The sequence below is a fragment of the Myotis davidii genome, unplaced genomic scaffold (assembly GCF_000327345.1).
Source record: "Myotis davidii unplaced genomic scaffold, ASM32734v1 scaffold1314, whole genome shotgun sequence".
Taxonomy (NCBI): domain Eukaryota; kingdom Metazoa; phylum Chordata; class Mammalia; order Chiroptera; family Vespertilionidae; genus Myotis; species Myotis davidii.
In genome coordinates, this window is record NW_006285250.1 from 679282 (window position 1) to 693352 (window position 14071).

Genomic DNA, 14071 nt, shown 5'->3' on the forward strand with positions numbered 1-14071 from the left:
GGGGCTAATAAAATTTATTCGCACTAACAAGGGAATGACCTACCCCATAATTCAGCCTGGCGAGCGGGCCAGTGCTTCCCAGCGCCCGCCAGAAAACACACAAACTCAATCATCGTGGCATGCCCCACTCCAATTACAGTCCTAGCGGCGGCCGAGGTTGTCTGCTGGAGACTGGGAGGGGAGTGGGAACGTGGGACTGATGGGCCATGTGGGATTTCTTTGCCCTTAACTGATGGCCACTGTGGACCGTTGAAGCTTAGATACCAAAGGAGAAGGGCAGAACCCCAGTGGGTTTTACTTGGTGCTCTTCCCAGTGCCATCCCTGGTAGTGCCCATGGTCCAGGCTTGGCCACTGGACTAGTTCCAGCGTCGTGGCCATCTGCAGAACTGGGCTGGTGGAGTTGGTTCCCGATGCTCTTGCTTGGCCAGCCTACTGCACTGGTCATGGTGTCTTGGCCCGCTCTGCTCGTCAGAGTGGGGAATGTGGGGCTCTCAGCAGCTGAGCTGATGAGGACGAGAAGGTCATGGGATCAACCCTGGGATCCTGAGTTGGAGCTGCTTTGTGACCGCTCTGCTCAGCAGCTCCTGGGGCGGGGAAGGGGGGAATTGCCTCAGCTCACTGTTGGTCACAGACAGGCCTGCAGAGAGTGCGCTTGGTGAATGCCCCTCCCCTGGGTAAACAGCTCAACTTATGGCATTAGTTTCCTGTTAGAAGGGTAGGTTGTTATTGTGATGAGTGAAAGGCCACGTAGGTATCTGTTGGGATTGGGCCACAAACAGTTTCAAAACACATAGAATTATCAAAATGAGTATGTAAATAGGGTTGCTTTTAGCAAACCGCTTCCATGGTTCAATAGGTAGTTAAATGAATTCCTTCAATGGCTGTTTGCCTTAGAATACACACACACACACACACACACACACACACACACACACACGGAGCTCTTAAAGCACCATGACCTTCTGTATGTAGGTGTCAGCCATATTTGTGATGCTTAGAAACCAGGCACGTGCTCTTGGGAATGTTGGTGTAATTTGTTGGGTTGTTTTCCATCCTTGAGACACTTTTTATGAAGCCCCTCCAGAAGCGTGTGTCTAGGCCAGGGGTGGGCAAACTTTTTGACTCAAGGGCCACAATGGGTTCTTAAACTGGACCGGAGGGCCGGAAGAAAAGCATGGATGGAGTGTTTGTGTGAACTAATATAAATTCAAAGTAAACATCATTACATAAAAGGGTACGGTCTTTTTTTTCAATAGTTTTATTCATTTCAAACAGGCCGGATCCGGCCCGCGGGCCTTAGTTTGCCCACGGCTGGTCTAGGCTATGGAGGCTGTGCTTTGGTCTATTATGGGAGACAGACCTGGGCTTCCCCTCTCTTTCTCTGTACACATTTATTTACCTACAATCTCATTGAAAAAGACGCAATGTAGAATCCTCCTGAGATAATGTGTTAGTAACGAAGTGGGGGAGGCCTCATTCCCGTGTTCACGTTTGTGGCTGTGCTCACAGCCCGGTGCAGGACCAACCGGCACCTATCACAGGACTGCCCCGGCTCTCAGGAGAGTTCAGCGTGGGATCAGCGTGGGCCATGGGGAGGATGGGGGCTCATAAAAGGGAAAGGGAGGTTTATGCAGAGCGGTAAAGCCATTAGGGGACCGTATAGTTTTATTTTATTTCTTTGCTACAGAATTAGCACTCATGCACATGGGACTGTTTTATGAAGTAAGAGGCTTTCTGATGAGAGCCTCCTCCCCAAGATGTTGCTGCCTCTCTGAGGCCTCTCCCTGCTGACCTCTTCCCCTGGAGGGTCATCTGTGGGCATCAGGCCTCCTGCATTCATGAGCACCTAGGGGTCAGCGGTCATGTTTGAGATATGGCCCCAATAAGTGGGTGATCACTATCTCCCTGTTCTGCAGAGCTTACAATTGGAGTCTGTGTAGAGACTCCACCGCTGATCTGATCCGTATCTCGGTTTAGAGAGAAATCCCACTGATTTCCCATTCCCAGTGGAGGTCTGCGATGGTCAGCTCCTGTGTGTGTGAAGTGTAATTAATTAACGGGAAGAAATTGAGGGCTGCTGAGCATGAAGAATCTAAAGACTTTCTCTTGTCCAGGTCAGCAGGTGCCTCGCAGGTGCCTTGTGGGTTTCCCTCTCTTTTTTTCTCCTAAATTGTATTTCTTTCCAAAGCTCCATCTCTCACTTTCCCTTGGGACAGATGGGCCCAGGAAGGGAGGGAGGAAAGCCAGCTCTCACGATTGCTCCTGAGGGCCTCCTCGCAGGGGAGAGTTAGTTCCTTCCAGAGGTCACGGAGGTCAAGCACTCCCCCTGGACAGCAGGGGTGGAAGTAGAGGCCTGACTCTTCTGTGCAGTCTCTGATCCTGAGAATGGGTTTCCCTGATACTGGAATAGGTTTCTTTGGGGCCACCCTCTCGCAACCCCAGTGGAATCCCCTTCATAAGATCAGTTTTTCCTTCTGGACTGGAAATTTGGGGTTCTGGTACCTATTTTCTCACAACTTGATAGCTCCCAGGCAGGTGAGGGGGACATCATTTCACTCTCTAGGCCTCAATTTCCTCTTCTGTAAATGGACTGATGGGTTAAGATCCTGAGTCATTTTCCTTCTGGGGAATAACACAATGTGTGAGAGAGTGGCCATGTACTATACTGGGCAGAGAGCTCAGAAGTGCGCCCACAGAGCCCTGCTGCTCCCCAGGCGGGAGAGGGGGAGGAGGGGAGGCTGCCCTCTGTATGCCCAACACCGGGTCTGTTACTGATGTGTGTCTGATCTTGGCCCAGGTCTGTCTCCCAGACTAGGAAAAAGGAGAAACTAAAATATTTCATCTCTGTATTTTTGGGTCCTCTCCTACTGCTTGGTGCTTAGTAGGTCTGTCCTAATTGTTTTTAAATAAATTAATGAGAGAGGAACAGCAAATAATGTTGACTTCATTTAGTGCCTCAGTTACCCCTAATAGAAACAGGAGTTCCAATAGCATAATAGACCAAAAGTTTGATGGACAAGGCCTAACTGAAGGCCCCACAGTGGGTGAGCTTGAGCCAATCTTTGAGGCCTTCTTCCCCTGTCTAATGGTCTGGCCTTCCAGCTTTGGGGTGGCTATGGGGTGCTCAGGACTCCTGTGCATGGGGCTGGATGCTACTTTTGCCTTCAGGGAGGGCAGGAGTGCTGGCTTGCTCCCCGATGGAAGGACTCCTCTCTGCTGGACCAGGAGCTGCCCATGAGCAATGGGAGGACCAGGTCCAATGTTGAATTTTCTGTTCTGGGCTCAGAGACTGCTGCTGCTGGCCCAGAGCAGCCGGCAGCTGCCTCTCGGTTGGAGGAGTCAGCTGCGTGGTCTATACCCGCTGGCTCACCCAGTTGGTCTCCTGTGGATTAGTTTGGGATATTTGTAAATAGTGATGCCTCGGGTATGAGGGGCAGCCTGTGGATGTGGAAGAGACTGTGTCTGAGAACTGAGCTAATTGGTCCACAGGGGGCTGGACCTGGTGACCCTAACTCATTAGCACTGTGTTTGGACCACTGAGCTCTGGCCTATTTTTGACCTTTCCATAATAAGGACTCACTGTGGGTTTCTGCAAAGGTGGGACAACCCAGGTTGGGCTAAAACAGCTCCACTTGGCAGGGGAGGGGTCATTAGGAGCCACCCCAGAGGCCGTGCTAGCTGGGGTGAGGGGTGATTTCAGGGTCAGGTCTGCATGCCTCCTCATCACCTTTGGCCTTCAGGATGCAGTGGCATGGTGTCAGCGTGATGGTGGTTTTTATGTGTGAGTTGGGGGGCGGGGGGCATAGGGTTAGGAGATGATTCAGAGGGCTCCAGAGGAGATGTCCCTGTGGTCCCCCAGGTCTGCCCCCTTCTTCAGCCCTTCCCCAAGAGTCTTTGCAGAGACCACCAGACACTTCTGGGGTTCTCAGGTGGCTGCTTTGTAGCTCCACCCTGGAGCATGGGCCACTACCGGAGAAAGGATACTGACAGCATTTAAAATCCCCTTTCCGTGGAGATGATAGAGCTTTTCAGAGTGCTAGTCTCTGCAGAGTGGGAGCAATTTCCCTGTAATTGGTAAAGTAACCGTAACTGCTCTGTCATTTGTATGTGGCGACACGTAATTGCACAGTAACCTTTGCCGCTGTGTGCAAGGGAAGCACGGTGAGCTGTTAGATTGCAATTCGGAGTGCCAGTTCTGGCTCTCATGCCACCTCCACCCCTACTCCTCAAGGAAGCCCTGGGAGAAGCCGCTATGGGCCTCTCCACATCCTGGTCCAGTGGGTCCTACTCCAGAGAGGGAATGCTTGTCACCTGTCATTCATGACCTCAGTTCACCTCCATGGTGAACCTGACCAGAGCTTCTCCAATGTTAGCGTGCAGCAGAATCACTTGGGAGGGTGTTAAGATGCAGATCTCTGAGCCCCACCCCAGTGTTTCTGATCCAGTAGGTCTGAGTAGGGCCCAAGAATTTGCATTTCTAATGAATAGTGCTAAATCTTCTGGATTTTAGACCATTCCTCTGCTCTTCCCTTCAACCTCATTGATCTGATAGATCTGTAGGAAGTTCCACCTTTGCTATTTCATCTTGATAATACCTATCTGAGGTAGATGTGATGAATTTCCCCAGATGCCAACTCACCAAGGTTGTGTGAATTGTCAATGACAAACAGTAGTAAGTTTGAACACTCCCATAACCCTTATGAAATGCCAGACATTGTCCTACATGTACTAACCCATTTACTCCTCATAGCAGTATATACTGGTATTACTATCCCATTCTACCCATGAGAAACTGAGGCACAGAGAGCTTAAATAAGTTACCCAAGGTCACACAGCAGTAAGTGGTAGAACTGGGATTCAAACCTAAGCATTTTGGTTCTAATTCCAAAGTGTTAGCCATTGTGAAAGTCAGGCTTTTATTTAGTCATCTATCCATCCATTCATTTAACACATATGTTTTAACCTACTATGAACTTGCAACTAAGCCAAGGGTACAAAGATACATAAAACATGGTACCCTGGAATCCAGTGGGTCACCAGTCTTAATTTACAGCCCATGTATCCCATGAGGATATTTGTGGAAAGCAGATCTGGTATCCTCCTGATTGGGGTAGAGGGACCCTGAAGGGTGTGGCCCTAAGACTTCAATATCTCTTCACAGAGTTGCCCAAGTAGGTACCACATATATTCCCATGAAACAGACCCTATTTCTTTCCTTTGTAAGAATGAAGTTGCTCTCCAATAAACAGTCATTATAACAGTGGCCACAGCTCACTCATGGCTATTTGTGGTGTGGTGGGAGGGACGATTGCGATGTGGGCCTGCAGGCGAGGCTGGGCTCCTGATTATAGCCGAGGTGAGTCCCTTCCTGGCTCCTCTAGCCGCTGCTCTAATCTTGCTGTTAATGGGGCCCAGGGGAGAGCTCAGCCAGGGCTGGAGCAGACACTATCCTCCTGCTTGCTCAGGGTGCTCAGGAATCCATGCCAGCCCTCACCTGTGGAAGCTTTCTCCAATTAGCCTTCCCTTCTAGGGCCCCCCTGTCCTGGCCTCTGCTCCCTATACCTTGGCCTCCTTGAGTCTGTGGGCCCATGGGACGCTCTGCCTTCTCCTCCCGGTGCTGTCATTTTCCTGCAGCTGTAGCTCAGACCTGGCGGGTTGTGTCCATGGAGAGCCATGCTCTAGTCAGGAGGCGCATGAGGACCATTTCCAGCTGCCATGAGACCCCTGTTCCAGGCAGGATTTCCATTGAAAACATTAATGTGAAATACCAGCTTGCATTGATGACATGCTTTCCTGTTTATCAGGTGCCTTCACACCTACTACCTCACTTAGACCTCACGACAGTCCTGTCTTGCAATTTTGTAGGCAAGGAAAATGAGAATCAGAGAACAGGAGAGGCCTATGCCAAGCTGGCTAGTTGAGAAGCTGCTGAGCTGCTATGGAACCCGAGACCTATGTGCTTTCTACTACTTCAGTTCTAAAACTCCCTCCCCACTGCCACGGCTTTGAGGAAACAGTAAGATCACCTCATGCCACAGCTGAGGGCCCTCAGCAGCCATGCAGATCTGGGCTGCACCTGTCAAAGGCCCCAATCACCTTTTTATTGCTTGGCATAGGGGAGCCTGGGGAGAAAGCCACCATTGTCCCTGGAATGCAATCCCCACATTAGGAGCCCCAGCAGTCTTTAGAACCTGGTGATGACACCGGAGGTAGGCAGTTGGGAGGAGATGACCATCTGCTATCGGTGAGGAGACTGAGATCTGGCTCCTGGCGGGCCTCGAAGGGAGTTGTTAGGAACTGAAGACGGCAGAGCCCGGGCTGCCAGGCTGACTGGCTGAGCTGTCCTCACTTCCTTCTGATGAAAACATCCCTCTCCCAGCCCCTTGCCATGCCCGGTGCCAACGCAGCAGGAACTCACAGGTCCCTGACTTCCTGCCTCTGAGCAGCCAATGATTCAAAGATGCAGGTGCTCAAATGCATTCTGCCTCCTTGTAGGTGGTTGTTTATTTATTTGTGTCCTGCCCAGCCCGGGGGAAGAATGGTTTTCAGTAACCAACCACTCAGAAATGCAATCCTGGGCCAGTGAGGTACATGTTTGTGCCAGGGGTGGTGGGAGACTGGGAAACATGGGCTGCTTTGCTCCCTGACTCGGTTTTCCCCTGTGCAGGGCAACTAGTCATCCAGCCTCATCTATTTAGAAGATGGGTCATGATGGGCAAGGCACATTTGCTGATGCCAGAGGTCCCTGCCGCCCAGTTCAGGGTTGAGAAAGTTGGGGATGAGTCTTCTTCAAGAACAGGAGCACACAAGGCCATGAGGGTTCCTAGCACGCCCTCAGCCTTCAATGCACAGAGCCTGCTAGGCCGGCCCAGGCTCACCCTCCCTGGTTTGACTGCCACTCCAACCACCACCACGATAAGAAGAAGGGGAGATGGCAGAGAGAGGATTGAGATGCAGCACGTGTCTTCCCCAAGATGGACAATGCCTGTCCCCCTTCTTCTGGGAGGGAGCCGAGGGCCCCGCAGCTCTGAACAGCTCAGAGTTGGCCATGGTCACACAGCTCCTGGCAAGAGCCTGCCTGCCAGTTCTCCAGATGCCTCTCCTTTGGCTGGACTGAGGCCTTTAAAAAAGTGACACCTTGTATTTTATTTTATTCATTTTTCTGAAAAGTCCAAAAACGTTTACAGGCATGAGCTCTATAGGCTTTATGGAAGCCCATCAAAAAGCAGGGGTTGTTTCTTCTATCTTTATAGAGCGGAAAATAAAAGAACAGAATATGGAAAAACTCTTCTAAGACCACACAGTTCTCCCCAGAAAGGGGAAAATCCAGCGTAGGCTCCTAGCGCCCAGGGGAGTCTATGCCAAACCAAAGCTGCTTGCTGGGGCGTGGGGCCTCCTCACCAGCTGTAGTCAGTCCTCACACTCTCCAGTAAGTCCGATCCCAGCTGGGACCCTCTGCTTACGTGGGGACCTGGAGGCCTGGAATAAAACAGGGGGAATGCAGCTGAAACACTGGGAAGGAAACCAGCCCGAAGCCTTTCCTGTTGGTTCCCTGAGTCCTGAAATTGCCCAGTAGCCAGGAGCAAGAGTTGGGTCAGTGTGTGCCATGGGATATCCAGGGAATATTCTCTTTGAGGAATGCTAATAGGTGTTCCAGTCTAACATGGTTTAGGGAATAAAATGTTCGGGAAAGGATTAGAGAATATTAAACATATTTCTTCTTAAAAATACTTCATACCTTTCCTGTAACTAATCATTGTGAATGCCTGACGTGGTGTTAGAATGTACTGTTTATCAAAATTATGTGCCCAAGGAACGCTTTTGTGATAGAACATCTTGGGGGTTTGGGTTCCACTGAAGATACTTGGGAAATGCTGGTGTAGGGATGACAAGGCCAGGGCTCTGAAAGAAACAGGGAGTCTGAGATTGGGCAGTGTGAGGCTCTACAGTGGCTTGTTGAGTTCATTAACAAACTTTCCATTCCTCCAGTTTCCCCTTTCCTGAACCTACGGTCTGTACATGTCTTTGTCATAGCCTTGCCATCCATGTATTGATCTTCCTAACTCTCCATTCTACACTTGTGAGTCCTCATCTGTGGGGATTCTTTAACAGCAGGTGTGTATAAGTGGAGACCACATCCTCCTGATGCCTGAGCCCAGCCATCTGGAGCCCATGCTCATGGGTGCTGGCCCAGTGCTTTCTGATGTGATGGTGGCAAAAGGCAACCTAAGCTACTGAGATGGTGCCTGGAATGATTGCAGGTGGGGCGGAGAGACCATGGGAGTGCGGTGAAAAGAGACTAAGAATTTGTGTGTGGGTTTTTTGTTTTGTTTTGTTTTTGCCATGGTCCTGAACCCTACTTAGATAACTGTTGACATGTCATCTAGTTTCCCTGGACTGAGTGTTTCATGTAAAACTTAGGGATTTATACCATAGCTAAGGATTCTTCTAGCTCTATAGTTCCCTGACTCAATACCTCTGCAAATTGCCCTGACGTTCCTCCCTAATTTTTCTCCCTTTTAATTTTCAGCTCTTAACTATTTATTATTTTTTCTTTTTTCTCAGCTCTTAACTATTGATGATAACTTCTGTGGCCTGGATATGAATGCACCCCTGGGCGTGTCCGAGATGGTCCGTGGCATCCCTGTCTTCACGGAGGACAGGGACCGCATGACTTCTGTCATTGCATATGTCTACAAGAACCACTCCCTGGCCTTCGTGGGCACCAAAAGTGGCAAGCTCAAAAAGGTAGGAACAAGGTGCACTCATTTCAGTTACTGTGAAGACAGTCTGTCCCCGCTGGGGCAGATGTTATCTCATGCTCTTTTGCCACCTTGGGCCTGGTGGGTGAGCGGTGCAGGTTGGAGTTACGGAGATACGTTGCTGTTGAGGTTATGAATGATAATCTTGTCTCTTCTCTGCCTTTGTGCTACAGTTGTTGTGGGAATCAATCACACTGGGGGAGTATGCATTCACCTCTTCCCATCCAGCCTCACTAGGCCATCTTAACTGGTGTGTGCGCTCTCTTCAACTTGGGTTTGTGCCTAAGACAAGAGCATAATAGGCCTGGTTGGTTGGGAAGGTGCACAGTGGTAAGGGAGGTGCCTACTCCCCTTGCTTCAGCCCTTCTGGTTTACACTTCCATCTGGAATCCATTCAGGGGAATGGAGGAAAGTGCAGGGCCTATTGCAATTGCTACTGGGGCTAAGAGCCAAATTGTGGGACAAGGAAATGTAGGATGTGTGGTGCACCTTGCAATTGCTTAAGGTGGAGTAGAATGGTGTGATCTGGGGACACAAGCTTTCCTCCTTGTTCTTCAGAGGCCTGCTGGCTTCAGGAGCACCTGGTGATGGTGGCCTATCAGCAGTGCTGAGGCACCTGTCCATCCAGGACTAGTCCCTCATCCAGCTCTGCTCAGGCTTCTTACCTCAATGAGTTGGAGCTGGCTTCCTAGGGTGCCCTCCTTGCTTGGACTACAAGCCTTTCTAAGACTGTAGGTAGGAGGTCCTGTTTTGTGTTGGCTGATAATCGGACTTCAGTCTTGTCCCAGGGAAATATTGGTGACACCATGTGGAGCTCCTTCTGGTCTTATTTTGATTTCCATTGGGATTCGCTGGACAATGTGTGATTCAGACTGAGAAATCCAGCACTACCTGATCTGAGGGAGCCTTGATCCCTACCTTCTTGTTGCTGTATTTCCAGGCATTGGCTCAAGATGGTCAAGGGGAGACGTTCTCTGCACATCTAGAAGGCTGTGCCACTCTTCCATCCTACTGTGTCATAGCCCTTTTCAGCAATTATTTCTTTCTTTAAATGGTACAGCCCTGTGGAACAGGCAGTGGGTCTGGGCTGTGAGAGTGCAGAGGTGAGAGGTGGGGAGCAGGGTGTGCGTGAGCTGGGGGATGAGTGTACAGTAGTTAGTGGGTCATATCTGGAAGGGAAAACAGTGTTGGTGAAACGCTATGTGCGCTGCAAGGAGGATGCAGGCAAAGCATCACGCATCTCACATTGCCTCTCAAGACCTAACACATAGCAAGTGTCAAATTAACAGATAATTTAACCATCGTCTATATAGCTTTAAGAATTATATTTTGTCGTTCCCTGCCTTTCTGTGATGAGTATATTAAACACAAATGAATGTTTTCTTGCTGCATTGGCCTTTTGGTTGTTGATTACTCATGTATTGAGCTAAATGCCATGGACGCCCAGAGACGATGCTGCAAGGCATAGGTGTGTTGTCTCTGCACAACTCCTGTGTCCTTTGCAGCCTTCTGGGTTTTCCCTCCACTCTGCGCTGTCACTCCTCACTTCCGCCCGCTGTCAGGAGTCCTGGTCGACTCCAGTGCCTTTCCTCCTCCTCCACCTGCGGCTTCTAGCTTTCAGTGGTCTAGGAAGGCAGATCCCCAAACTTCCTGGAATTGTGTCTACTCAGCCTCTGAATAAACCAAGAAGGTGCGTGAACGACTTTCAGACCACTGGACTTTGAGGACATTTCCTTTGGCTGCTCCGACGACTGCATTCTGCACCATGACTCAATGAGTTCGGTTTGCTGGAAAAGTGAATTTATAGTTTAAACGGTGAATTCATACATTTGGCCTGCTTTGCCTCTCAATGGCTGAATAAGCGGTATTGAGAATAAAGAAGCAAGGCAATTTGGGGTGCTGTAGCTCTTTTCTCTACTGAGCCCAATCTCAGTGTAATGGAGAAGTAACTTACTCTAAGACACTCAAAGATTCCCATACCCCAAATTTCCTACCAGGTGCCAGAGGATCACTGACTTGCTGGCAAGATCAAGCAGACCCTGTAGAAGGATTATTTTTGCTATTGTCTGAGCAGCTTGGAATATAGTGTCAGTGAAATTAACGTTGAGAGTTCAGTGCACATAACAGAACAGGCAGTTCTATTCCCTTGGGGTGGGGCGGCGGGGCGGGTACGGGGGGGGAGCAGGCATGATTCCTGGCCATGGCTGCATCATAAACCCAGCACAGCCAGCTTGCAGGTGTGTCATGTAGGTTGGAGTGGAGGGGGCTGGGGCTGATGGGGGCTGGCTCTCTCTTGTGGGAGCCTGTATCCTGGTGGGGATGTCAGTGTAGAGCACATCTTCATGACCTTGGGCTGAGGACACCCCTGGAACCTGGGGGAGCAAAGTGCACAGAGACCACCCTCAAGGGGCAGGCTGCGGGAGAGCCTGGCCTTGATGTGTCTCCAGACGTCAGCCAGACCAGCAATGACAGGCGACACCTGACCAGCAGGCTTTATAAACTGTGGGCTGGCATTTCCCATTTTGTATTTGGGGAGGGGTTTGTGTAAGAACAGTTCCGTTTCAGCCACCTGGGATATTACATTTAATTTCCAGAGCAGTGGTGGGCCTGGTGAAGCATAAACATTTGAGAGGTAAGAGCAGAGGTTCATGGTGGGGCAGGTGGGGGGTGATGGGCCAGCAGCCCTCCTGGGGAGGCCTGGCCATCAGAACAGCCAGCCTTTCTGCTCCAAGGGCTCAGAGGGGCAGCCACTCTAACAGTTTTTCTGGAGCCCAGCTCCTGCTGCTGCCGACTCAGCAGCCCGCCCACGGGGACAAGGCTGAGTTGGGAAAGGAAGGCTGGCCCGCCGAGCCTGTTGTTTGAAATAATAAAAAGCAAAACTGGCCAGTTTATTTACTTTTCCTAAACAATAGAATTTCCCACCACCCCTGCTCGCTGCGCACCACTCCCCTTTCCTCATAATCGCTCTGCCTTGCTTTTCCCAGAGGTTATCGGGACCACAGTCACCTCTGGGCAGAGGCCCAGCCACGGAAAGCTCCGGGGCTGCGGGATTCTGCAGGAAGGTTTGTGAGCTGCCGAAAGTGAGAAGAATGGAAATCATACTGTAGCTGTGATTACAGAGCTGGCTTCTCTGAGCCCCATAATAATCTCCTGTGTGTACAGGGGCCTTGCAGAGTTCTTTGCAATATGACAAGGGACTCAAGGTAGGGAGGGTGGGCGAAGGGCGCTTGGGGGTTTGCTGAGAGGTAGGGAGTTTGCTGTGGGTTTCCGGGGTCCAGGAGCTAGACTGTAGCTAGCCATGGGCTGTCCTCAAAATTACTGTGTTGTTTGAAAGCTGTGGGTCCCCATCATTTGCAACCTTGCCTCCCTTGACCATAATTTCACTCCTTTAGTGCACACATCACATAAGGCAAGGGGAAAGGAGGTGAGGAGAGTGCCAATTTGGATGTCTTTTATGTTTTCTGATGTGTGTGTGTTATGGCTGGTATTGGCAGCCTTTCCCATGGTGTGTGTTAAAGGCATGCGCTGTTAAGAAACATGGCACATGAATGCTACAGTCACCAGGAGATGCCTGGGAACTTGGAAATAACCAACAAGCTGTTAAAATGCCAATGACAGGTAAAAATCTTAAGGCAAACACCATCCCAATGTGCTTTAGGTTGTCTGGATAAATCTGGAAACCTTTGACCCAAGTTAGGGTGGTGAGATCTGTGTCGCCTCTGAAGGACAAGATCTCTTTGCTTAAGTATCTTGGCCAGAACCCACCCCTTCCTTTTTCTCTGCTTTTTGCTTTCCTACCACTAAGTGATCGTATTTTATGGCTGCTGTTCGGCAGTAAATTACTGCCTGACATTAGTGGGAGAGACTAATGTTCACGGTGAACCAAAGCATCATAAACTTCCACTTGAGGTGTGATTGCTCCTTTCATTTTGTGACTGCATCTTCCCGGGGTGTTTTGCAAGGTAAACTGTTCACAGCCAAGGGACTGAGCACACTGTGGATGTTGGTTAAGCGGAAGTTGGGTTGGCCTTGCTATCGGCTTCTCGGCTTCTGGTAGGATATGTACAGTGTGTGTGTGTGTGTGTGTGTGTGATGGGGAGGGGAGACCCACCTGGGCCTGTGTCATTCTGACCATATGTTCTCAGGAATGGAGTGTGTGTGTGTGTGTGTGTGTGTGTGTGTGTGATGCTTGAGTCACAGAGCAATGTTAGATTTGAGATGGGCAACCCCCGCTTTGCAACTTCCTTAATGTATCTGACACTTTTCCTGAACATTCACCTGGAGATATGAATGAATTTTAACTGAAGAGGAATTCCTGCCACAGAAAGTGTTCCACATGGCTGAAGGGTCACACAACCACATGGAGACACAGAGCTGGACTCCAGCTGCTGGGGAGCCTGGGATTAGAGCAGAGGCCAGTGTGCTTGGTGCAGGCTTTGGTCAATTAGCTCTGTTGTTGTGAGCTCTTCCAGCCAGAGTGCCAGCCAGTCTGGGTGTGGTTCAACACCAAGAAGAAAACAACAGAATATGGGCGACTCCATGTTGGACAGTTTTCACTGTGGGAAAAGAGCACAATAGCACTTTTGTTTGGTCATTTTTGCCATGTGGTTTTTGCACTTCCCACCCCTGGTTTTGCAAGTATGAAGCCTGTGTAGACCTTAACCTTGGATTAAGTGAGGGGGAGGCTGAGGTTGAGGTGCTGGGGACAGAGGGCACCACAGATGTTCCAGGGGTGCTGTCCTTCTTCCTCTGATCTCACATCTCAGCAGGGACAGCAATGGCTGTTCTGTCATCATTCCTGCAAGCCTGGGGAGCCAGGACTGGCCGGCAGAGCAGCCTGATGTTGACCTGCCCACTTCTCATGGTCCTCCTCCGCCTTCTTTTGGTTTACTGTGCTGGTTTTAAGCCTTTCTGTGCACGATTACCTGTGGGTAGATGTGGAGAATAGGTAAGCTGGTGCATGTCCTCTTGGGCAGATCTTACATTCTTGGACAATATGAAGCCCTCATTCAACCATCCTTTTTATGTCAGTGTATCCCCATTGGCACGATATTTACTACTATGCTGTTGGGTTACCCACTGTCCCTGCCTGTCTCTTGGGGGGACAAGTGGTCACTCCGAGCTGACCTGAGCAGGCATGGGAGGTGTCCACTCAATGCTGCTGGAAGTGTCACTGGAGCACAGACTAATTCTCCTCCTGGGCCCTCTTGAAACACTTTGTGATCCCCAGAAAACATCACTTCAGTCTATTTTCTAAATTATTACTGCGAGCACACATGATTTAAGGAGATTGTTTTAAACAAGTCTC

At 50.1% G+C, this 14071-nt stretch overlaps 1 protein-coding gene across 1 annotated transcript in view; it reads left to right on the top strand.

Moving 5' to 3' along the window:
• Nucleotides 1-14071, top strand: part of PLXNA4 (plexin A4) — a 358299-nt gene that overhangs the window by 8220 nt on the left and 336008 nt on the right. Inside the window, exon 2 of the mRNA XM_006755978.2 lies at nucleotides 8567-8749. Coding sequence (XP_006756041.1) covers nucleotides 8567-8749 — 183 coding nt within the window. The remainder of the gene's footprint in view (nucleotides 1-8566; nucleotides 8750-14071) is intronic.